Source organism: Archocentrus centrarchus, chromosome 3, assembly GCF_007364275.1.
Source record: "Archocentrus centrarchus isolate MPI-CPG fArcCen1 chromosome 3, fArcCen1, whole genome shotgun sequence".
In the NCBI taxonomy this organism is placed as follows: Eukaryota; Metazoa; Chordata; class Actinopteri; order Cichliformes; family Cichlidae; genus Archocentrus; species Archocentrus centrarchus.
The window spans coordinates 22,011,119-22,037,261 of NC_044348.1; the positions used below are offsets into that span (position 1 = coordinate 22,011,119).

At 39.9% G+C, this 26,143-nt stretch overlaps 1 protein-coding gene across 2 annotated transcripts in view; it reads left to right on the plus strand.

Moving 5' to 3' along the window:
• smyd3 (SET and MYND domain containing 3) overlaps positions 1–26,143 on the plus strand; it is a 94,020-nt gene that overhangs the window by 14,464 nt on the left and 53,413 nt on the right. For both annotated transcript variants that reach the window (XM_030724340.1, XM_030724347.1), the window contains exons 2-5: positions 12,227–12,290; positions 12,507–12,614; positions 12,914–12,971; positions 13,620–13,774. In XM_030724340.1, the coding sequence (XP_030580200.1) occupies positions 12,227–12,290; positions 12,507–12,614; positions 12,914–12,971; positions 13,620–13,774 (385 nt within the window). The remainder of the gene's footprint in view (positions 1–12,226; positions 12,291–12,506; positions 12,615–12,913; positions 12,972–13,619; positions 13,775–26,143) is intronic.

Genomic DNA, 26,143 nt, shown 5'->3' on the forward strand with positions numbered 1-26,143 from the left:
GTTATGCCGGAGGTGGGAGTTGAAGATCTTGTGGACTGGGGCTTCTGCCAGGTGTTCCCAGCACACCCTCACAATACATTTAGGTGCGCCAGGTCTGTCCAGCATCTTCCCTCGCCACCTGATCCAGCTCACCACCAGGTGGTGATCAGTTGACAGCTCAGCTCCTCTCTTCACCCGAGTGTCCAGAACATAGGGCCGCAGATCTGGTGATACGATTATAAAATCGATCATCGACCTGCGACCTAGGGTGTCCTGGTGCCATGTGCACTTATGGACATCCTTATGTTCAAACATGGTGTTTGTTATGGACAAATTGTGGTTTGCACAGAAGTCCAATACCAAGACACCATTCGGGTTCAGATCGGGCAGGCTGTTCCTCCCAATCCTGCCCCTCCAGGTCTCACTGTCATTGCCCACATGAGTGTTGAAGTCTCCCAGCAAGACGATGGAATCACTGGATGGAGGACCCTCGAGCACCCTGCCCAGCGACTCCAAAAAGCTGGGCACTCTGAACTGTCATTTGGCGCATAAGCGCAAACAACAGTCAGGACCCGTTTCCCGGCCCGAAGGGGCAGGGAAACAACCCTCTCATCCACTGGTGAAAACTCCGACATACAGGTAGCAAGTCGGGGAGATACAAGAATACCCACCCCAGCTCACCGCCTCTCACCGAGGGCAACTCCAGACTGGAACAGAGTCCAACCCCTCTCCAGGAGACTGGTTCCAGAGCCCGGGCCATGCGTTGAGGTGAGTCCAACTATATCTAGCTTGTATCTCTCAACCTCACGCACTAGCTCAGGCTCCTTCCCCACCGGAGAGGTGGCATTCCATGTCCCAAGAGCTAGTCTCGATAGCCGGGGATCAGTCCACCAGGGCCTCCGCCCTTGGCCACCGCCCGACGCACACGGCACCTGACCCCTACGATGCCTCCTGTGGGTGGTGGGCCTACAGGAGGGTGGGCCGATGTCATCTCTTCGGGTTGCGCCTGGCCGGGCACCATGGGCTAATGCCCAGCCACCAGACGCTCTCCTTCGAGTTCCCTCTCCAGGTCTGGCTCCGGGTTGGGGCCCCGGTAACCCTATCCCGGGCAGGGTAAACAGTTCCCTTGTTGGTATTTCCATAAAGGGTCTTCTGCTTTGCTACAGCATTTTGGATCAGCTGAAGGCTTTTCAGGGACCTTTTGGGACAGCCTGATAATAGTCCAGCCTAGAAGTAATAAATGCATGAATTAGCTTTTCAGCATCATGCTGAGACAGGATGTTTCTAATTTTAGAAATATTGAGCAAATGCATATTTGCATATCTGCATTGAAGGACATATCCTGGTTAAAAATGATTCCACACAGTGTTACTGGAGGCCAAGGTAATGCCATCCAGAGTGAGTATCTGGTTAGGCACCATGTTTCTAAGGTTTGTAGAACCAAGTACAATAACTTCAGTTTTATCTGAATTTAGAAGCAGAAAATTGGAGGTCATCCAAGTCTTTATGCCTTCAAGACATTCCTGCAATTTAACTAATTGATGTGTGTCATCTGGCTTCATGGACAGATAAAGCTGAGGGTCATCTGCATAACAATGAAAATTTATGCAATGCTTTCTAATAATACTGCCTAAGGGCATGTATAGTGTAAATAAAATTGGTCCCAGCACAGAACCCTGTGGAACTCCATAATTAACCTGAAAATGACTCCCCATTTACATGAACAAATATAATAAATTTGATACAAACCACTGCAACGCTTAATGCTTAATACCCTTAATGGCTATGGCATGCTCGAATCTCTGTAATAAAATATTATGGTCAACAGTATGCTGCACTGAGGTCTAGCAGGACAAGCACAGAGATGAGTCCACTGTCAGAGGCCATAAGAATATCATTTGTAACCTTTACTAATGCTGTTTCTATACTGTGATGAATTCTGAAACCTTCTGAAAATCAGTTGGCTGTTTTACAACTTGTTTTCAAGAATTTTTGAGTGGCAAGTGGCATTTAATCTTTGCAATCATTCTAAATTACCCTAAGAAAAAAAAAATTTTTAACATTGGACAGTGTATATGTTGATACTGATAAGGGGTTTGGGCTAAAAAATTATGGTCATGCTCATATATTGGACGATAAGTCAATAATGTAGGTATCATGACAGTCCTGGCGCAGTGGATTTATGTTAATATTTTTATTTTACATATATACTCACACACCATTACTTGTCATGTTGGAGTGAGATGTACCACGCTGTGTGGACCGCTCAACCTGAAAATGAGAAAATTCACTCAGGCATGACTGGACAGCCCAGACACGAGAACCCCACTAATTATTAACATACACAAACACACGCGCACAAAATCTCATGGATCCCATGTAGCAGCCAGTACTCATGGGAAATTAATTATCATGCTACACACACCAACAGAGAGATGCTGAGGTAGGCCTAATTAGGTGTCTGATAGCATAGACTTAACAAAATTGACCATATCTACACCCATGTGAACGCACCGATCTATCCTCTTGCATAGCAATGGAGAAATCCAACATTTTTCAGTCACTTCCACTCATTTTGAGTGACAGTTTTTATTATTCCTGTGTTTCTAGTGTTGATGTTTCTCCCTGTCATATTCTAACCTCCTGACTTTAAATTCTTCGCTAATTTCTATTGTATCAACATCTATGTCATATATGAGGCTTTTATGTTGTTTTTTTCACAAAAAAAAAATGCTTGTGCTTTCCTAATTTGCAAGGTCATAAAAACATACTGTTCTTGTTCGGAGGAAGAAAATAAATTTAAAAAGTAGGGACAACATGTAGAAAAAAATTATTATCATAGGAGTTTACTGATGCTGACTTATCTCACATTTCTTTTTAAACAAGATTCATTATAAACTATCTGAAAAAAGGTGTTGTGGCCATTTACCATTTATGCTGATTAGACCCTACCATGTATTTAAGAATGGGGAACACACCGGTGTGGAGTGGAAATGTTTGGTCAAATGTCCGGTGTGTTGACGGGAGGTTAAGTCATTTTTTAACCACTTTTAGCACTTGTATAGCACTGTAAGGTATTTTTTTGGAAATAAATGATATTTAATAATCAAACAAGCAAGTCTGAAGTGCGCAAAAGAAGTAAGTTGCCTGTTGCCACTGACGGCCTTATGCCTGGACTGATTTTGGTTTAAAGTTTAGAAGCCCGTGACAAAAGGGATTGTTTGTCTTCCATTAGACATTAAGCTTAAGTTAATTTAGAATTTACTGAATATACCCTACTCTGAAAGAAATAACCAGGCTTCTCTACAAGATTAAAGGGATCCTTGTGACTTGGGATGAAGCATTGCTTCTGGCTCTGTTTTATTAAGCATTCCTTATCTTTACTGTGCAATGTGTGACTTATTCTTTTGACTGATTATTTTGTGATTGATTGCTGTTTCATGTCAGGAAAATGCCAATTGCATTATTTCCAGAAACTAAGATGAATTACTAATTTTTGACCAACGAAGAGAAAGCAAATTATTTTATTTGAAAAACTGGAACCAGCAAATGCCTGTTTTTTTTGTGAAGGCTGAATGGCCATCGAGCCATAGTTTATGCTACACAAATTATTGTGTACCATGATGTTTGCCCTGCTAAACAGAGTTAGTTGTGCATTATTATTGTTGTTAGATATCTATGTACTTGAGTCATATGATTAGAACTGTGAGTGAGGAGGGTGTGCAATTTATACAGGTCCCCTCACTCATCAGTGGGCAGTATTATCATACATTAAATCCAATTGAAAAGCCAAAGTTGATTGTCTGTTTACTGGTATGCCCAGCACTAATATACTGTATGTAAAAGATGGGCAAAGCAATTTGAAATATGAAGGCAGTCCCAAGTACTTTAATCCTGCATTCACCAGAGGCTCCTCCTTGACGTTAAAAGAAGCCCGGTTGTGTAGAATTCTCTTGGAAAGCAACGCTTCAGCTGCCTTGGTGTAGTTTCTGGTCTTAAGGGGCATCTACACCAAAAGAGATTTGCAGTGACATTGCAGCCAGAGACCATTGAAAATCAGCAACTTGAAGTGATGACAGATGAAATAATAGCTGGTGACAAAAAGTGGGCGGGTTCTGATTTGAACTTTTTTTTAACTTTGTTGCAAGTGATAGAAGCAACTGCCAATGAGAGTAAAAGATACTTTTGATTGTCATATGACAGGGAGGTAAATAAATTAGAGTGTTACCTAGGCAGCCAGAGCCTGAATGTCCACTGGCAATCAACCATCAGCAACAAAGTGGCAGGCGACAAGCAAATTGTTTTCTGTATGGTTGTTTCCTGTATGTCTTTATGAATACAGCATAATCATGAGTGATCCCCATTAGAGTTGTAAACGATGTTGAGCAGGGTATAATTTAGGGCAGAGTTACCCTGTGGGTGTCTCTCAGGGTTTCTCAGTCATGAGCTTTGGGTAGAGACCGAAAGAATGAAATCGTGGATACAAGCAGCGGAAATGAGCTTCCTCTGCAGGGTGGCTGGCCTCTACTTCAGAGATAGGGTGAGGAGTGGAATTCCCTTCTGTACCGAACGACCACTTGCTAGTGCTGTTGGCTGTGCCCGCTAGCAAAATGTGATGATCCGGTAGCTAACAGCTGAAATTCTCAGCCTGGCATGAGAGTACCTCAGCCAGTTGCAGCACTGGGCAATCAACCACTACCTAGAACCCTGTTTATGGCCACAGTGTACCCATCCTCTCATGGCTGCTTCTAGCAGGATAATGCACCATGTCACGACGTTCAGATCATCTCACATTGAACATGGCAATGAGTTCACTGTACTTAAATGGCCTCCACAGTCACCAGATCTCACTCCAGTAGAGCACCTTTGGGATGTAGTGGAATATCATGGATATGATGATGTCATGTCAATATGGACCAAAATCTCTTGAGGAATGTTTCCAGTACCTTGTTGAATCTATGCCACAGGGAATTAAGGCAGTTCTGAAGGCCAAAGAATGTCCAGCCTGGTACTAGCAAGATGAACCTAATACACTGGCCAGTAAGCATACAGACTCTCAGATATGACACTGATAGATGGCATAAAAAGAGAATAGGACTGAATGACCCAAATGATGATGTTAGGAGAGAGGAAATATCTGAAAAATAGAAAAATGTGACACTGAGAGGAGGAAGTGTGTCATGCAGAGAGAGAGAGAGAGAGCCTTTCTAAATTCAGTTTTTCAGCGTGCTACTAATGAAAACCATCTAATATTATTCATGAGTTTTTCCTGCTGTGCCTGCAGTCCAGCCATGGACCTGCCATCCAGAAGACTATCACTTCACACAACATGTGACAGAGACAGGGGGAGAAGAAGAGCAGAAAAAAGGCAGCTAGAAGAAAGAGGGAAAGGGATGAAGGGAATGAGTGGTTGACAGAGGAAAAGAAGAAACATAAGAGATGAGAGGGATGAGCTTCCTATGAGCAACCATAATCTTTGTATGAAATGAGTCACTTCTGTTAATGAAATGGGGTTATTTTGGCAAATAACTGATGAAGACTAAGGAATGTTGTATCCTTGTCATTTATTATATGTTTATTTACTGTGTTTTCTGTTCATTTTTAGCCTTCTCAGTCTGCTCTTATTGTGCACATCTATATTTGGGCTGTGTTAAATCAGTGTATATCACACATTGTACTGTGTGAAGCAGCATATGTTCTTGACCTTGCATTGCTTCTTGCCTGGAGGACAGTGCAGCATCATTTCTTTGCATTTGAATCATGAAATAATGTGTATAAAATGTACAGTATGTGTGTGGGTGTTTGAACTGAGTGATCCCGAATGACAAACAGAGAGCACTCAGTTGAAAGAACACTTGCTTGAACTGATAAACTAAAAAAAAATTCATGTAATAGATCAAATTTTTTTACATATTATTTGTACTATGATTGAATTTTTACTGTCCGGTTCTCTGATGTCAAGGGGATGTAAAAGGGGGAAAAATATTTGTCTTCCTGAGTGTTATATAACTCCTTATAGAGAGGAAATATTCAATTACCCTCAGCCAAGATAAGCCTTCAGTCCTGCTGGAATACCTGGATCACGTGACCAAATCTGTTCTTGGTGTCTGAGTCAATTTTAAGTGCTTATCAGCCTGGAGGCGATCACCATAACAACAGTTTCTGTGGTGCAACTGTACATTTATACTGCTACTGATAAAGCTGTCTGGATTTCTGTTTGTCTCATCTCTACATGTGGCTCTCTTTTCTCAGTGAACCCACTGTCAGTAATTTTAAATTGTATTCTTATTCATCTTATTAGAACTCAGTTTCAGTAGAATAGCCAGATAAGAAGTACAGTTTCAAAGAACCCACTTCTGTGCACAAATTACTGGCTGAACATTGGGGGTTGTCTTATCGTGTATCCAAGTAGGCCTGCAAGTGTTTGGACAGTCACCCAGTTTTAAAGTTGATGTCATAGCCTCGGTGTAAGCGGTGTCGTTTCCACAAAAACTTTAATGTTGGCCATAACCCGAACAGTGCGTTGGCACCCGCTTAGCGGTCCTCTTTCACCACTGTTCTGCATTACTTCAAAATGGTTTATCAGTCATTGGTCTAATTACTTTCGAGCTTATGAAAATGGGGGCTGTGCAAAAAATGGCTATAATGCCCAAACTGGTAATGCCATGCTTTTGTTACTTCAGTCATATCTTGATTATTTGATTTAGTGTCCACTGTGTTGGTGTAAAGGGGCAAAATTACAAAAAATTGTGTTACTGTCCAAAAACTCATGAACTTAACTGTATATTAATGATAATAAGATTTAACCATATCAGTGGCTAGTGTTTTATCTGCTGTCAGATAAATTTTCCACTGACTAAATGTTTAAAGATAGTGTGATGAAGAGTTAAACAACTGTTCTGTGTTTTTCTTTTGAGTTCCAGAGGAAGCCAATCAGAAGAATTTTTTTTTCCCCAGACGATGAACTGAGGGGGTGCACCAAGGCCAAGTATAAAATTTCTTTTACATGTGACTAATGCAAAGCCACTTTAGTCTAGGTCTAAGAATAAAAATATGGATCTGGAAATGAGCATAAGAAGCCCCCTTTAAAACAGTTATCTCTTTTTTTTAATGAAGTGTCTTTGTTTCCCAGCATAAAAGTGTGTTTGTGTGTGTGTGTGGTGTGGTGGTGGTGGGGTGTCTATCATCTGATTTGTTATTTTTAACATTGACATCGGCCCTGGTTTTTTCAGTTGGTGCATCTCTACCAGAAACATTGTATGGTGTCTTAAACTGCCCTCTTTTATTGACAAATGAACAAATCATCTTGCTCTGCCATGTCAGAAACTTTTTATAAATTATTTTCACTTATTATAATTATTCAGAAACCACTCTAGTCACAGTGATTTTTTTTGGCATATTTAATGGTTTTCTGGGCCTGGAAACACATAAATAAATCCTGTAAAATGTCATTGTTTTGTGCAATGACAATAAAGATATCTTATGTTATAATTGTCTGTTTGATCTCCTTTTACCAAATTTACCCAACATCAAATTATATATACTGTCCACTGTAGCTCCTGCAGCATGCAGCACCTGAGCAGCAACAGTCCCCATAAAGTTAAGCAGCAGGAAACAAGTACAGAAGTAAAAAATGGGGCTGTCATCAGCATTGCTCTTTGGCCTATGGAAGACGGATGGATTTCCTGTGGCTTGCAGCTTGTAGTTATGCTCTGTCTGTGTTTAGGTCTGACCTCGTCCTATCTATTGTTACTGCCTTGTGTCTACCTTGTGACTCCAGGCGTGTTTTATGGACTGTGGGTGGCTTCCATGTTTCTGGTTGGTCTCAACATGACAAGAATAGCTCTGCTTTCATGAAACTCAGTCCCAGGGTGAGACTATAAATTTACAATTGAATTCCAAGCTGAAAAGGCAAATAGGACACAGCAGCATAACAAAAGTGTGGGGCGGTGGGGTGATAAGACAGATGTGGAGGACAGCTGTAAAATGCAGAATCTAAAGAGCGAGGAGGGGAGAACAGGAAAGAGAAGAGTGTTTTGGAAACTTGTACAAGCCTGATGGCGCCTCGAGCCAAATACAACAGTTGAGCCTGGTCACACGCTGATAGATGAAACGCTCAGAGGAAACACTTGACTTCTGTCACTAATGTTGATGGGCAACAGCCTTTGGTCAGACCTACACTCTGTGTGTTTTATATTAAATTTCACATTTTGCCTTTAAGCTCTTTCTAATGTCATCTACGGCATTCATAGGTTCGGCATGTCCAATCTAATCAAACGTGCCACATTCAGTAAGATAAGCTCTGGGCTAATGTATTTAAATCCATCATAACATTTTCTCTATTATCTCATATTTCGTGTATGTGAGCTCATAATACCCTCCACTGTCAGATTTAATTAGCAGGATTTCATTATTTTCTTTCTTTTCTTTCTTATTATATGATAAATCCATAAAGATTTGTGACTTATTATTGTATATTAGCTCATTGCCAAAGCAGCCTTGAATTGTTCAACTGTCAGTGCTTATGCTCTACTGTTGGTAGAAAAAAAAAATCCTTTAAAATACCAATAATAAAATAAAATACAGTTCTAGTATTTGTGATCTACTACTAATTTATAATGGAGCATGACAGCATTGGGTGGTATCTATTGAAGCGTAGTATCAACACATAGAAAATTTGAGTGGGGGAGGTATGCACTCTACTGATTGCCCTTCTAGTATCTATATGTTTTTATATTTTGCTTATTTTATATATTAACACTAATTAGCAGGAATCTGTGTCTGTTCATTGCAGCCATACAGTTTCTGAATGTACCTCGCTAACCTTAGCTGATAACTTAGCACATACTCTCATCCAAATATGTTTAACTCTGGCTCCAAAAAACCAAAATGGTGATGGCCATGATTCCATTCCAAACCAGGCGTGGATCCAATTTTTCAGTTCTTTGAATGGCTGCTGTCAGCCCTCATAGATGTCCCATGTTAAAATGCCCAGTATCAGCCTGAAATAAAAAATGTTTTTGGTGTCTCTAGCCAATTTTCCCCTTCATAACAACTATACAGGGCTGAATTTTTTTTTTTTTTTACAACTCACTCATTTGGATTTTCATTTTAATTTTGGAAGCCGAAACATTAACATTGAGGTTTAGCTCAGTCTGAGTATCATCTTAAAAGAGCATGTGTGCACAGCAATAACTGACATTTATGGACACAAGGGCTGCACACGATTCATTGAATAACTTGAATACAAAAAGTCCTCAAGCCAAATTCTTTGCTTTGATGCTTCGTTTAATCCTTGTAAGCGTGAATGTTTCTCCCACTTTTGTGACTAAAAACAAACCTGCAGTTGAAATTTATTCAGGGGTGTGTGTGTGTGTGTGTGTGCGTGTGTGTGTGTGCGTGTGTGTGAGGGAGTGAATAAATGGCATTACAGCATTGAACCCAAGCAGCCCCCAGTTCTCTCCATAAAAATATTGATAACACAACAGCAACAGTGAACATGATGCTGTCATAATCATAGTGGCTGTTTCTATAATCACCATTAAAACAAGTGGTTTGATGAGGGACTCCTGATCAACAAATGTAAACCTGAAGAAAAGTGAACTTTTTAAGCTGCTCCCATCCACTGCCGTTTGCTTTACACAGCAACAAATGAACAGCAGAGCTATAGAAGTTACAGTAAAAGCATATGTATGAAGACAGTAACTTAATCTGACAGTTTAAATTAGGCAGTTTGCTGAAGTCAGACGGCAGCCATCCTACTTCCTGTCTCAGTGATACCTGCAGCAATCAGGGGTGAGTCTGAAGGGGGACATGGAGTGCATTACACCATATTTATTTCAAGGCTTCAGCAACATGATTATTAATATAAAATATCAATCAATTATATTGTATTAATATTCAAAAATATTAAAACAAAAGCTTTTTTTTTTCCCCATAGGCCAATAAAACTCTGAGCCACTGACCTGGTACTATTAGGCCGGACACTGACTTAATAATATTATTATTATTATTATTATTATTATTATTATTATTATTATATTAACACATACACCATCAGAGCATCTGTTTTCTGCAGCAGGAAACATTGAATCAACCAGGACAAACCTCAATTCTGCTTCCTTTTCTTCATGCTCCTTTAAAAGCTTGCAGATGCATACACTCACTCATACACAACCACACTTAAACAGGCAGACACACATACACGCAGACATGCGCGTGTAACCTGTGTCGTGCATTTAAACCTGGTCCTGTCAGGTCATTCATTGTTCACACCATCTAGGCTCCATAAAGAAAAGTTTCTTCTGCGTACAGTCACATGTTAGCTTCCATTGCGTAGCCTTTGGCCCAGTCCTAAAACACAGATATGTTACACACACACATACACAAAAATGCATACAAATGAACAGACACCAAATCAGATCAAAGGTTATTTTATGCCTTAGTTTGGTTGTGTGTATACCTTATTTTACTGGCAGCCTGTCCAGGGTATACCATGCCTCCTGCCCTGTGACAGCTGGGATAGGCTCCAGACAGACAGTAAATGAGTCGTATGGAGTGATGAATCCAGATTTAAAATTTTTGGTTCAAATCATTGTCAATATGTACAGAGGAGTTCAAGAGAGGTGCAACAGTGAGTCTGCAGACATCTGTAAAACACAGTGGAGGCACCGTCATGGTTTGTGGCAGCATTTCAGCCGCTGGTTTTGGGGATTCTTTTCAAAGTTGACAGAATTTTAAATGCGTAAAAGTACTATCAAATTTTGATCTACTTTGTAATACCATCTGGAAAGCATCTGATTGGCAACGGCTTCATTTTTTCAGCATGACAGTAATCCCAAACACACTGCCAATGCAGTAAAAGCATACCTGGATAGAAAAACACATAGTGGAACACAATCAAGCCCGGATTGGCCTCCCCAGAGCCTGGTTCGCAACATTATTGAAGCAGTGTGGGATCATCTTAAATGAAAACAGAGCAAAAGGCAGCCAACATGCATATAAAAGCTTCAAATATCCTTCAAGAACCCTGGAGAATTATTCCTGAAAACTACTACTTTAACTCATTAGAGTTACACAAACTTTTTGCCTTATATACTGTATGTCCATGTATATTCGCAAGTTTCAGTAAATTGCTGCACCTTTTTCCAATTTTCCTAGCAAAATATAAAGAAATGAGGGGTGGCTCAAGACTTTTGCAAGTCTAATAACTGACTGATTTGAATGCCCTATACTGACTTATGTACACATACACACACACACACAGACAAGGTTCCTGTGAGTCACAAGTTGTGTATTTTAGTGATGCCCTCCCTACTGGCTGTAATTGGCCTCATGAAGCAAACAGACTCTGCTGTGTGCTGGCTTGTTATCAGGCTGACAGACAAAGTGGAAAGGACAGCAGTATCACTCAGAGAAACACAGCAGACCTCAGAGGCAGGAAGCATATGCATACACACAAAAATACACACAAACCCCACCGCAAGTGGACACACAGCTGTCACACATCGCCGCTCCGACACAGGCAAGTGATGTGATACTAACCGGCGGCGACAGTGAGGAAAGTGCACCTAATGTATTGCCCTTAGATGACAATCAAATTGGAGATGGGTGGGTAGATAAAATGAGATAATGGGGGCACACAGTCACTTTAATGCAACAAATAGAAAAGGATAAGACAACGTTCTTTCATGGGGAAAGGTCAACACAATGACAGAAGTATGCTTGAGTGGATTTAAGGATTTGTTTGGTAATGTTGCAGTTTAACTGTCAAAAACTTACACACGTGGAACATCTGAATATTTTTGTTCAAACACTACAACTACCTAACAGTACAGAAAGTCCGGCATTGCATTTTTTAGAAATCCAAAATCCTGGTCCTGTCCCAGCCCACCAAGACCTTTTAAGGTGTCTCTAATGTTTTTCTTGGGTGCATCTACTAAAGATTGCGGACGAGTTCAAATCTCGGTGACCTTGACCTCAAGCTAAAAGTCAGAGGCCAAGTTTTTTTGAAAATCTTGTGAACGCGATAACCCGAGAACCATGTTCACATTCACGCCATAGAGGCATACTGTTCAAGCTAGACCCATCAAACTTAATACACATATTCACTATCACAAGGGTGCTCTGGTGATAGTGGCAAATCCAAAACAGCTGAGTGTAACAATGGAGCCACAGATTTTTCTTTTCCCCCTTTTTTAAGAGTCTGTGCAGAATTAACACGATTTTCAAAATTCCTTCTTTCTAGAGGGGAGAGCTTGCTGAGGTGTTCCCAGTGCAAGATGGCCCGCTACTGCAATACTTCTTGCCAGGTACAGTGTATGTGTGTTTGTGTATAACTTCTTCAGTGCATAAATTTACCAGTTGCATTTTGGGGACCCTTGCTTTTGGAGACAAAAAAAGTTCTCATAATGTAAATCATTACATTTCGCAGTGAACGCTTTGTTTATGGCTAGTAGAAGCAGTAATAATGGTTATGATGTTTTTTCCTGTGTGTATCAGTGTATTGAAATACCCTTCTTCTGCAGAAACAAGCATGGTCGGGTCATAAGAGAGAGTGTAAATGTCTGCAGAGCCTCCTACCCAGACTTCCCACTGACTCAGTCCGTCTAGCTGCAAGACTCGTCTTTGCCTTGGTATGTTGTTGGACTTTCTCACTGTTCAACTCAGTTAAACTAAATGTGCACAAAGAAAGCTGCTTAATACCTTTCCTTTTATTCGCCATAACAGCCGGACATTGCTGCTCTCAGAAAGCCTTCAGACAAACCAGAGTTTAAAGAAATGTTTTTCTAAGTGTGTGAAAGGTTCGAGGTCTTCATCTGGGGGCAGCAATAAATGCAACACATAATGTGCATTAGTAGGAGAACAATGTTTCTGTAAAACTCAAATCAATTGCTGATGCCTTCCCCTCCTTTTTAAAAATTTTTTTTATTAGTTAAGTCCATCTAAGAGCAGCAGTGAGGAGCTCTACACTCTAGATGAACATGAATCGCGTAAGTCTGCCAACATATTGTAATAAAAGTGTATTATAAAATGTTTGCTTTCCCACCTATGTGTTTATTTATATAGAGAAACTGTGCATATGTGATCCAGAGGTAGGTGCAAACTTTTTATTTTCAGCTGGATTCATTCATTTGCCAGATGTTGTAAGGCTTTCCTTAAAAAAAAAAGAGAAAAACATGAAAAAAAAAAATATTACAGAATTATTACAATCTTACCAAGCATTAATAATAACGATTAACTTTACAAAGATAATTTATCAGCAAACTCAACACACGCTTATTGACGGGATTTGACCTCACTTAAACAAGCAGTGAATAACAAAGAACAGAATGATGTGATTGCACATTACAGTTCAGTTTTAGAAAACAGCAGGAAAGAACAAGTTTTGTACTTAAGATCATTTTATTCTTTGTTTTAAACTGAAGCTCGAGAAGTAAGTCAAGAGCTTCGCTTTCCCGCTCAGCTCTCTCTTCACCACAGCTAACCAGTGCAGTGTCTGCATTACTGTAAATTGACACATTAAGCATTAAAGTTCTACACCAGAATAACTGGATTTTATAAAGAACATGTTTTAGCTACATAATCATGTCCATATGATTTTTTTTTTAACTTTCTTTTTTATGTATTTATTTTCACAGATCTAAGTTCTATGTCTGAGCAGAAGAAACAAGGTCTGTCTCAGCTGGCATCCATGTTAGAGCTGTACCTACAACAGGAAGTACCTGACCTGGTACAGGAAATGGAATCAGCACTGCCACCTTCCTGCCGAGAACCCCTCAGCCTCATTGCAAAGGTTGGCTAAATGCACGTTAACACGATGTACATTGCTTTTCTGCATAGTAAGATGGCCACATGAACACCTTGACATTCTCATAAGACACATGAATACATGAACAAAAGCCAGTGTGTCTGCCCCTCCACAAAAAGGCACATCACCTCCTCCTTGACTTACCCCCAACATGTGTCTCAGATCTTCCGAGCATCTCTAATCACTTCCCTGTGTTTATGCATTCCCAGAAGAACTTCAGGTCTTACTCTTAAAATGTACCAGCTGCTTTCAGTGGAATTTAAACCACAAACTCTTGTGTGTTTATCTGTAATTTGCTCTGCCTCTGTTATCTGTTAACTTGTGTGACTCCTTCTCGTGATGTCATCCGAATTCCATCTTGTGTTTTTCTCATTATAATAATTGAATGTGTGTTTGAAAAACAAAGGTGCAAATAAGCACTAATCACAATAAATGACATCATCAAAACAAAAAAAAACATCAACTTATTTCATCTAACTTTTCTATAAATAAAGCATCATTTACATTTGACTTAAAGGTGCTTTCTAAACACATCATTGTGGCTGTATTTCAAATGATTTTGATCTTTTTAATGCCCTTCCAAAATCATAGCCATTTTTTTTTTATTAACAAGCTCTTTTAGATTTTAGCATGATTCCACCACACACTTCAATAACAAAGAGAACACCAGATCCTAGATTTGCAGGGTTTAAATAAGATGACACCCTAATGATGAGGTTCACGTCAGTTTAAGCTAGGAAGTAGGGGCAGGCATGGCTACACATTATCATGCTAAAGATCTAGGTACCTACTGTTTTTCTCACCTTACTGTATTCATAACATGAATGGCATTTGCTCAAGCCCTCAAGTATATCATTTATTTTGGCACTGAGCCACAAATAAGGACGTCATGTCATAAAACGTTTGCCAGGTGCCTAGAAGTTTCTTCTATATCCTCCAAGATCCTCTTTATAGCTCTGCTCTTAATTGCCCCATAGACATCGAGCATGGTGAGTGTTTTGCTGAGAGATTGGCTAGTAAACCATCTGCAGCCTACTTCAGTAAGCTAAGGCCTCAGTCACACAAGCCTAGAGACCAGTGTATGTCGCTGGATGTAGATGATCTATGAGCAACAGTTTATCAAACCTTCAAAACTTTCTATATTTATGTGTAAGTAGTGTAAGTTTACGTGTAAGTAGGACCTAAAACATCATCTCAATTTTGCAGAAGCTTTACAAGTAGGAAAAGAGAACCCAAGTGAAACAGAAAATTACACTTGGTCATTTATTTAATGAGGAAAATGTGTTGAAAAAGTATGTAAACCTGTAGGACTAGGGTTTCATTTGTAGGTAAAAGTCAAAACAGGTACTTTCAATCAGTGGGTTGACAATCAGGTGTGACTAGGCATCCTATTTTATTCAAAATCTATATTCACATGTTTAAGGAAGTAATTTATAATGGGAACAAAGATTTCTCAGGTCTTCAGAAAAGGCGTTGTTGATGCTCATGAGGGTGAAAGAAGTTACAAAACATTTAATGAGTTTGGACTCCACCAGTCCACATTCAGTGTGCAAATGAAGGAATCTAAATACAAATTGAATAGTTACCCTCACAAGGAGTGGTCAACCAGCTGAATAATGGAACAGCATGGATGACAGGGCTGCAAGAAGAAAGCAAATCCTAGTGAAAAAGAACAGTTTCGCCCTTTTACATTTCGCTAAAAATCTTTATGTTTGGAGAAAGGAAAACATTACATACCAGCATAAGAATCTTCCCCATTTATGAAAAGTGGTGGGACTGTCATGGTTTCTTTTGTTGTTTTGTTGTATGTGGGCAAGGAAGCATTACATTTTGAATTACGCCAGCAATTTTTAAAAGGAAAATGTCAGGACATCTATCTGTCAACTGAATCTCAAGCTCGGTGGTACAGCGCACACACAAGTTGCTACTAAAGAATCGCCTGAGAAGTATAGGAAAGTCAAAATTATGACCTTAATTCAAGAGGAATGAGCTGTTTATTTGAGGAAACCCACAGAAACTCCAGAGTTGCATTTGTTCTAGTCTTTAGAAGGATTCAATTTCCTCCAAGGTGATACGCAAGACTGATCAACAGTGACTGGAAACATTTAGTTGCAGAAATTGCTGCTGTGAACGTTACTGAAAGTGATCTCATCACTGACGTATCAGAGTGTGAGACACATAATATTACCAGTTAATAACTAAATATTCTGTTAGTTAGGGTCGCTCAGAGGTCACCTACCAGGTTCACTCACTGGGGGTGTTTATAGTGAGACCATTTGTGTCACAGTGCAGTGACTCAGTATCTGTCTGGAGACACCAGCAACATACAGACAGATAACAGGCTTTTCTCTCCTTTGTAAGACCTGCCACAAAGCCCGGTATTCAAAAAGTGGCTTATGGTGAGGAATGTAAAATACACACGAGTGACTTGTTTTTATAGATGCACTTTGTTTTTAAAAAAGCTGTCAGAATGGATGGTGGCTTTATATTCATCAGCCTGTATTGGTCTGTTTTGCTTGGCTGAGCTTCTGCATAGGACACGAGTGTTTGTCTAGCAAACACAAGATTTCGACAGGTAGTAGTCACCGAATCTTACTTAAAATATAAAAATAAAAGCACACACACACACACACACACACACACACACACACGTATTCTTAAAGAAGTGTGAAATACCCTCCTCAAAACTGACTTGAAGCTTGCAGTCCTGGAAATCTGTAATCGGCAATTAGACCTGCGTCTCTTTTAAACAGTTCAAGTCTTGTTGGATATGACTTACTTGTAAAGAGTTTTTAATGTAGATGAAATTCACTAAACAGTCATGAAATATTTAGAGTAAAACCACCCATGCTCACAACTATTAATTTGGTAATATGGATGTCATACGACATCAAAATCAGACCTTATAAAATGAAGGTTCAGTAGCTGCCAACATCACATATTTACGCTCTTGGTGTCTCTTCTGTACAAAACGAACACTTGACAAGATGTGATACTACGCTCTGCCATCATACAGCGATGTGGTCATATCTAATCCATTGGACTAAAACCTTGGGTCTGGTACAGCTGAGCTATTATTCATTCAGAACCATGAATCAAGCATTATAATTATCCAATACGTCTGTGACTGCACTGTACCAGACACATTATTCAATAGGGCTTTAAAACATTGCAATGAGCACTTGTTTAAAATCAAACAGTGTCTGATGGAAGCATAAACACATAATTAAGTTGTGAACTGATGTGGATAACACCTACAGAGGCATTTCATCCTCCTTCCTAATGCCACATGAGCTGTGTGTGAGACCAGGCAAGGTGGCACAGGAAGCAGTGGTCTAATGTGTCTGATAAAATGGGGGAAAATGACTATCCTGCAGTGTGTATTATCTGTAATGTGCTGCATACTGATGCAGAACCTTTTTAACTGCCTTTGCTTGATTGATTGATTGCGATCATTTAAAGTTGCAGCTCCAATAAGATCTGCAAATAAATAAATATGTCAAGATTCAAAATGGTTGACTTATAGTCTACCAATAGGGGGCACTGTGATTGCATGGGCAACAATCTGTATTTGCAGTGTGAGCGAGTCCTTCATTTCACTTTTGCTTTCCTATTTTTCATATTTGCTTTAACCTGCCATGCATCGCGCTGTTGTTTCTACCTTCTTTATGTACTTCTGCCTGTCCTTACATTTCTGTCTCTCTCTTTCCTCATTATTCTTCTCTGTAATGCAACCCTTTCTCTTTCTTCTTGCTCTGTCTCCTCCTCTTGTGGTCCCTCTCTTTAATGGTCCTAGTACATAACAAATGAGGAGTTTATTATTGTGTACTTGGAGCACTCAATGTGCTTAACAAAACAGGTCATTACTGTTAGTGTATTGTGTGTGTGTGTGTGTGTGTGTGTGTGTGTGTGTGTGTGTGTGTGTGTGTGTGTGTGTGTGTGTGTGTGTTGGAGTTCCTTCTTGTGGGAGTTTGTTTTCTTTTGTGCTATAAAACCATTCTTTAGGCTAATAGCGCCTTTATCCAGTGTACTAATAGCATTGCACAGAAACATACATACACACACACACTGACACACACGAGGACGCAATGCCACATCGTTATTACTGCTCTTAATACCCCCAAGAGAAGCAATGAGGAAAGGAAGGAGAGTTGTATTTGTGTGTACTACTGTACTACTGCTCTGTACTATGTGCAGAGTATTTACAGCACTGGGAAAAGGTTATAGACACCTAACATGTTCTTGCGACACTATCACAAAGCAGCTTATCGGACAGCATGATAGGGATGCCCAACACACAAACAGAAGGACAGCATCTTCAGGGAGACCTTCTTAGTAGATGGTCTGCATGCAGGAACACTGCAGTAGTCATGCTTTTTGCCTGCCCCATGTGTTGTTTTGTGTGTGAGTTTTTTTGGTCAGACTGCAGTAGTGTAATATGCAGCAACAGACAAGATCTAACTGTGCTTCGTTTTATTGTTTCCTTCAAGCAACTTCCCCGCTCTGCAGTGTGTGTGTGTGTGTGTGTGTGTGCGCGTGCTTGTGCATCTCAGCTTGCATTTTTATATCCACTTAGATATTTGGACACATTTATATTAATGTGTGTCTTTGTTTATGCATTTATGTGTATAGTTTATTTTTAACACATGTATCCTTGTCTGTACTTGTTTGTGCATCAGATAATATGAGTGTGTTCCCTAACCAGCCTGCGATTCTGCGTGTGAACTTATTGTTATGCTGCATCAGCCCTTGCTGCACTGAGACTCATTTCTCACATAGACTCCTTACATGACCGACATGTTACCCCATAAAGACACACACTCTCACACCACTCTGTCTTCTAAACCTGATTCTGTGTGTCTTGTTTTTGCTGTCTCGGCCTCGCCCATTTGCCCTGTGCTGCCTATCATTTCTCTCTTTCATTGACATTCCCCCTTCGTGTCCCCTCTCGGGCCAAGTCTCTTAAACCATAGCTTTTGATATGAGGGTTATAAATAGCTCTTTAAAGACACCTCACAGGGCTGTGCTAACAGTCCAGTGCCAGCTTTTGAATTTTAACATTTTTATTTATAGTAATTCTAAAACGCCACAGAAAAGTCACAGGCTTTAAAGCATAAAATACAGTTTGTACTTTCAAGATGATGATAACTGTTTCGTGCAGTCTGTACCACTGAAATGTTCCTGCATACAGTAATGTTTACTGTTGCATAATGCACAGATTTGAGTGGGTGGTCTAATGTATATTCTGAAGATAATTATTAGTGAATATGCAGCTCGAGCTTGAACAGAATTTTTTTTTTTACTAAGAATAACCCAGAATCTTCTTCTTCAACAGGAATCTGAAAAGCATGACATGAGCTAGAAGAATACCTCATCTACATTAGCTATCTGCCAAAAATGAGATATTTTCACACAATGGGGGGAGAAGGTGCCCCCATAGAGATAGTTTACATCAAATGTGTTCTTGCTACTGGAAGTACTCTGTTTGGTTTGGGTAAGAAGTGGTAGCTTCAGAGGGTGTTTTGCTGCTGCAGAAAGACAAAGAAAGTGTTTGTAGTGAGTATTAAAAATAATTGTCTGTGCATCCTGTTTTTGATTACTGGTTAACTCCACTGTCATTTCCTTACTGGTTCAAGCTACTCACTTTAGGTATTCAGTAACTGAACTTTACTGATAGCATAGCGTCACTGTGTTCAGGCAGCGCAGTTTAGGTTTCCCGTAGGACTGCACACAAGTGCGTCACTGTAGCCCCCACATTGGTTGAGTTCCCATAATCCTTCTTTCTGCATAGCCAAAGAGCTACAAGAAACAGACGGCAATGTGGGACCATAAATCCTGCTTCATACGCTTGCCTAGGACACTATGACTTACGGACTGGAGGAGCCTAACCTGTCAGTTAGTGTCAGCCTACCTCTTGAGCCACAGCAGGCGTTTGCAACAATTTATTAGAGGAATCTTCAAGTCCTAATTACTGTTTGTCATACACCTGGTATTGGGAAATAGGCAGTTGGTTAGGGGAAGAATAAAATCTGTAGATGGAATATAGGGGGAAAAAAACAGGGAGCACAGAAAGAATAGCGGGAGAAGAAAAAGGAAGAAACAAGCAGAAGAAGGATAGGAACATGGAGTACCTACTTTGCTCAATAAAAGGTTTGAAGTAGCAGTATTTATTACTCTGTGTGCATGAGGCTGCAACTGAAACTCCTGGGAAACAGAGCCAGACACACACACACACACACACACACACACACACACACACACACACACACACACACACACACACACACACACACACCTCTACCTACCTCTCTGACCAAGGTGGAAGCAAGCACGGGAGCTCTCTATGGAAAAGTATGTTGTATTGTTTATTTCCCTTATATAGTGACAATTTATCACACACACACACACACACACACACACACACACACACACACACACAAAACCACCTGATGTCATGGGTGGAGTGTGGAGCCAATAAATTTACACCCCCGCTGAAACCGTTTCAGCTTCAATTTACAGGAGCAGGAATGAGGAGTGTGTGTGTCAGTGTAATTGTGTGTGTGTTTTTCTTATTTTTTGGTTGTTATAATTTTTAGCGTGTTTGCGTGCTGCAATCTATTTGTGTGTAGGAGTAAATCTACGTGTAGACAGATGTGCCCTGTAAATGTGAGTGTAACTTCTTGTTTGTGTGTAGGAGTAATTTACTCACAGCTTTCTCTTATATCTATTGGCCATCTGTTGAGCAGCTAAGTGGGATGCAGACGCAATCAATCTAGGGTACCTTAACAAATGGAAAGGCTGTCACTCTCCAAACTTTTTGCATGAGAGAACATCTATCATATGCAGAAGTATAACTAACATTTTTTTCTAAATGGGTCAACTAAGGAATGAAGGTATCTAGGAAAGAGAAGGGAAGTATATAAACGAGAATATAAAAATATATTGCATTTTAATGTTTTCCCCCTACTTTAGTATCTCCATTTGCTTTTGTGCATGTGTGTTTGCCTATATCTGGCATGTGAAATCATTAAAATAATCCTTGTGCATATGTGTTAGTATGTTAGTGTGTTCTGTCTTATCTCTTCTGCATTTCCTTGATCTGCTGTTGTAGCTGGCAGTGCCCTGGGTTCTACCTAATTAGCTTAGGGTTTGGAAAATCTCACACACACATACAGCATTGTGTAACGACTTTAGGTCCATCATCATGAACAAAGTCACAGACAGTATAATGTGAAAAAAAAGAGTAAAAAAAACATTTGTTTAATTGACTTAGATTGGCTGCATGTGTGTGGGCTCTTGTGGGGGAGAGGTGAAGAGAAGAAGATGAAGAAGAGAAAACAAGGGTTTGAAATGACTGGCTGGGCGAAGGAAAGGGAAGGAAGCAGGAGAGGATGCAGAAAGAAGGGAAATTGTGGGGAAAGTGATGTAACTAGCCAAGATTTGAAGAAAGGAGATTGAGGAGACTTGGAGAAGAAGAGAAGTAGAATAAGGTCTGGGACAAAGAGAGGAAAAATCAAGAGAAATAAAGAAAGACCTTAAAATGACTGACCGAAGATTGTTTTGCATTTTCAATAAATATGCATGCAAGATGTTTAATTCTGTAAAGTGAATTGACCTGCAATGTGCTGCAGGAGACAGGCATGTTTGCTGCGTGTGTGAGCTGGGGGTAGGGTTGGCTTAATGAGAAGCTTTTGGCTGCAGCACTCGCTATCTCTCTCGTCTCCTTTATCATCCCTCATACTGGCACTGCTCTACTCCTCTGTCACTCCAGTATCTACAGTAATTACTGTTCTTTGGTGGATTAGAGGAATGTAGACAGGGATAGAGTGCGATAATATGCCAAAGTGTGAGTATTTGTGTATTTTGTTTAATTTCCTCCAGATTTTCCTCCAGAGGCGTGTTCCAGGAAATGCGTTTCCGAAGCTGCCTCTCACAAATTAGCCTTTCACACCAGCACGTTGACCTGGTAAAGACCTGCTGGAGTAAAATGGCTCGTGCATGTGTTCCAACATGAGGTCATGGACTTTATCCTGACCTTTTACCAAGCGTTTCAACCTGCTCAGCCCTGTGATAAAAGGTTTTTTTTTTTTTTTTTATAGCATTGTTACTGGTCTGTACCAGTAGTGTCGTCACACAGTGTGCTCTCTCGATTGTAAATATATTTCTCACATCTGTTTTAACAAAATCAGAGTAAAGATTTTCGATTTACACCAAAAAAGGTGGAATAAGGTAAGGAAATCCTTAAATCTTTGGATGTTACACTTGAATCCCTCATGAAAAATTAAATGTATGTGATGTATGTCTGTGTTTTGTTTTAAAGTTCAAGTCAGAGGACAACGTAATTAAATATGTACATGGTGGCATTTTTCTTGCACTGATTGGTCATTTACCTTCCATTAGCCCATGGATTTATCATTGCTAATCATCATCGCTCCTGCACTCATGATGCCTTTCTTAGTTGACTCACACTGGACATATAAATGCTGGCTATTTAATGAAGGAACTACGTTCCTTGTTCAATTTTAAATACCTGCGTCATTAAAAATTGTGCTTTTATAGGATAATTGCATTATTTTATTCACACCTTGGTCAGATTAGAAATACCTGGGCCAAAAGCAGTGCATTTGACGCACATTATTACCACCTATAATGTATTGTGTCCAGAGGGTTTAATGGAGGTGTTTGTGTTGTTTACTGGATTTCATGATTGAAATCTGTAGAAAGAAGACATATTGGCAATTTAAACTGTATTTAATTCCGGTTTCCCTTTGTTCTTCTGGTCTGTATATATTGTGTTTCCCTTGTCTGTGGTTCCCTGCCCGCTGTGTGCTTGCTTGTCTGTCTGTATATTGGCTTAAATAATATTTTTATTTTGTTCTGTTGGCACCGCCCAGCTCTCTTAGTCTTGTTGGTTTTACAGTAAAGCTGAAGTTAACCTTACGTCCTGTCTCAAGTCCTGTTATTGGGGCTGATCCTGCATGCCACACATATTGCTTAAAACACACACACACACACACACACACACACACACACACACACACACACACACACACACACACACACTTGTTTGGAACTGACTAGCTAGACAAATATGAGATCAGGCAGCATGGGAAACTGTTTAATCCAGTTACAACAGTTCTCCTGGCCCCTTGGGAAGCAGACTGTAGGTATTCCAGATGGCCAGTCTGCCATTGATAGTAGCACTCATAGAATTTGGAGCTTATGTTTGGGTGTTTGCTAAGTTATTGCCAGTATTTTAAGCCATTTTCCCAAATATATATATTTGGGTGAATTTTCTGGCCTTCTGGCTCGTAGCTTACCTGATGTTTCCTGAATGAGGCTGTAGCCTGTTTGGAAACTTAGAGCCAGATGAGCACATTGTACAGGTTACCGTTGCATGCATTCAGAGTGGATGTTGACTCAAAAATGAGAGAGGGTGCACAGTCTTTTTTTAATTTAATTACATGTTTTTTTTTTGTGAATTTACTTGTATATGTACTATTCGTCACAATTAAAATCCCTGACAGTGTTTGACTGTTGAACGTGTTTGACTCACAACATAAGGACATCAACCTCAAGGATTTGCCTTCTTTGTAAATAAGGTTCAGTTCAGCAAGCCTTGAGGTTAACTTGTAGTACTGATTTAATAGGCCTTTTCCTTGATAATGTAATGGGGTGACCAGTATATCTTTATTTTTGTGGCATCAAGAAATAATGTCAATTTTCCATCTCTTCTTACCTAAGTTCTAAGCTGGAAAACATAGACAGAAATATGTGTATTGTGCATGCACTATTGGTTAAGTGCAGGCATTGGCATTTAGAAATGCCAATGCCTGCGCTGTTTGCAGGGATTTAATTGCATAGTGTACAGAAAAGTTATTTTCTCTTTTTGGAATTAGTTTGGATAATGAGAAAATTACATTAACATCACTGTGCTTAATTGACACATAAAATCCAATACATTTTCTGTCTGTCCCTTAGCCAGATATCCTGTATATCTGCGTCCAAAACCTCCAGTCATTTTGAATATCTTTGACTGTTAGAATTGGATTTTTTTTTTCTCCATAGGAAGACAAAGCTAAGAGCAGAGTATTAGCCTTGGAAATGAACAGGTTGACAATCATTGCTTTGGTTCATTAAATACAGCTGTAAATATGGAATTTCTGGTGGTACGGCTACCATAAAGAGTTCAAGTACGCACTCATCCACCCACCCATCCTCTCTTCCTTTTCACCTGTCTGCAGGTCATTAGTGAGTTATGTAAAATTTCCATGTCTTCTGGGGTGGGGGAAAAAAAAAAGCAACTGCAGCCTGTAAAGTATCCAGTGGAAGAATGCTTAACCATCAGTCCTTTTATTTCCATCCTGAATGTAAATGAGTTTCTGCAGGGTTCATTCCCTCAGTCTCCCTCTCATCTGTCTCTCATCTCTTTTCTTTCTCAGTCTCCTCTTAAACCACAGCCAAGCATGAAACAGTCAGTGTTGTTCAGGGACAGTGAGTCACACCTTCCCTGACTATCAAGTTCTCACTCTGCTATATGTGTGTATGTGTAACATTTCTGTTTTTGCCATCTTTTAAAGTGGAAATGAGCATGAAAATCTCAGAAACCCAAAAAGCCTATTTGCTGCACCTTATTATGAAGAGGATTATTTTTAGAGTCAGGGACAGGAAATAATCGTGTGTTTTTGTGTTTTTATGTGTGCTCATTTGTTGTCCCACAGTGGATGCAGAGATGAGAGCTCAGTAGCATTTTGTATCTGGTTTCTGTTATTTTCTTTTTAATGGGCATTCATGCTGTGCTTCCTCTTGTTTAACATCAGCCGCTCATCAGGAACACAAATAAGACTTTGTGAGTGTGGATGCAGATAAACACGCATGTGTTTTATTCTCTCCATTGTGTCGTCTCTGCTTCCTGTGTGTAGACAAAGGAACACAAATTAGACTTGCTGTTGTAAAAAAACAACTTGTGTGACTATAATTTCTTTCTAAATACTAAGTTTACAAATAATAGCAGTTACAGCAGTTAAAAAACTTTCTAAACTCTTTTGTGTAACACAGTCATTTGTGTAGCCCACTTCCACAGTGCACCCCAGTTTCCAAAACAAGTGAAACACTGTGGTAAATGTAAATAAAAGCAGAATTCAGTTATTTGCACTGAAACCTGTTATTTATTTGTAAATAGAGTCCCAGCATTATGGAAACGGGGTTGTATATTTGCACTTCACTTTGCTGTTGATAATAAAGCTGGTGCTGTTGTTATGTCTGAAGACTAAATATTAATTTACACCCAACTGCTCGGTTATCTTATGGCTTAGTCACAGTAGAGTAAAAATAGGACAACAACCTCCTTACAGCTAGGAAAAATTGGTTACCTGGTGATTGCCTTGAAAGTTTTCATATTTGGCAACCAGCTAGTTGCCCAGATGTGGAATGTGGAACACCCTCGACCACTTTCAGTCGCAAAGGTACCTGGTGAGAGTTCGATGCACTCGTTGGTATGTGGGTGAATGTGTCTTGTAGTGTAAAAAGTGCTTTGAAGGCTCAGTAGAAAAAAGTAGAAAAGTAAAATGTAAATATTAATACATTTATTCCCATTGGGATATAAATGTTTCATCTCAGTATAAAGGGGTTCACTCAGTATAACTTTGTATTGATTTATGACCCTTCACTCTAAGTGTACCCAGACCACCAGCAAAATGCCCTCCCACAGTGAACAGAGCCTTAGGGTCCCCTCAATATACGGGTCAAACATCCAGTCCTCTGTATGCCACACACGCATTCACCCACATGCCATCCTATTTGTCATTTAACTCTAGTTAAGAATTACTCATAAGATCATATCACTTCCCTGCTTCTCTGTAGGGCGTTGATGTTTTTTTGTTTTTTGTCTTTTTAAGCTCTAAATAATGGGCATTCATCACACGTTTGTAATGCATACTTTATACTACAAAGTCCCTCTGTATGAAATTGTCAGACTGTTCTTGCTGACACATTCTCATCCCAGTTTTTCCTTACATGTCACTCTAGAGGACCACTAGCCAGGCTTCTCCCATCCGTGCCCTAACAATGAATCCTCTTTTAGCGTCACTCTTCTTGCCATTGTGATACATATTCATGAGCATCTTGGCCTATTTGTCATTTGTATGCACAGGACTTGCTGGGTTGTTAATTGCTTAATTGTACCACACACCTCACCAGTGTGAAGGCATCTGTGTTTGTTGTTTCGCCATTCATTTATTGAGGTTTTTCCTTCTCTGTGTGTGTGTGTGTGTGTGTGTGTGTGTGTGTGTGTGTGTGTGTGTGTGTGTGTGTGTGTGCGCGTGTGTGCGCGTGTGTGCGCGTGTGTGTGTGTGA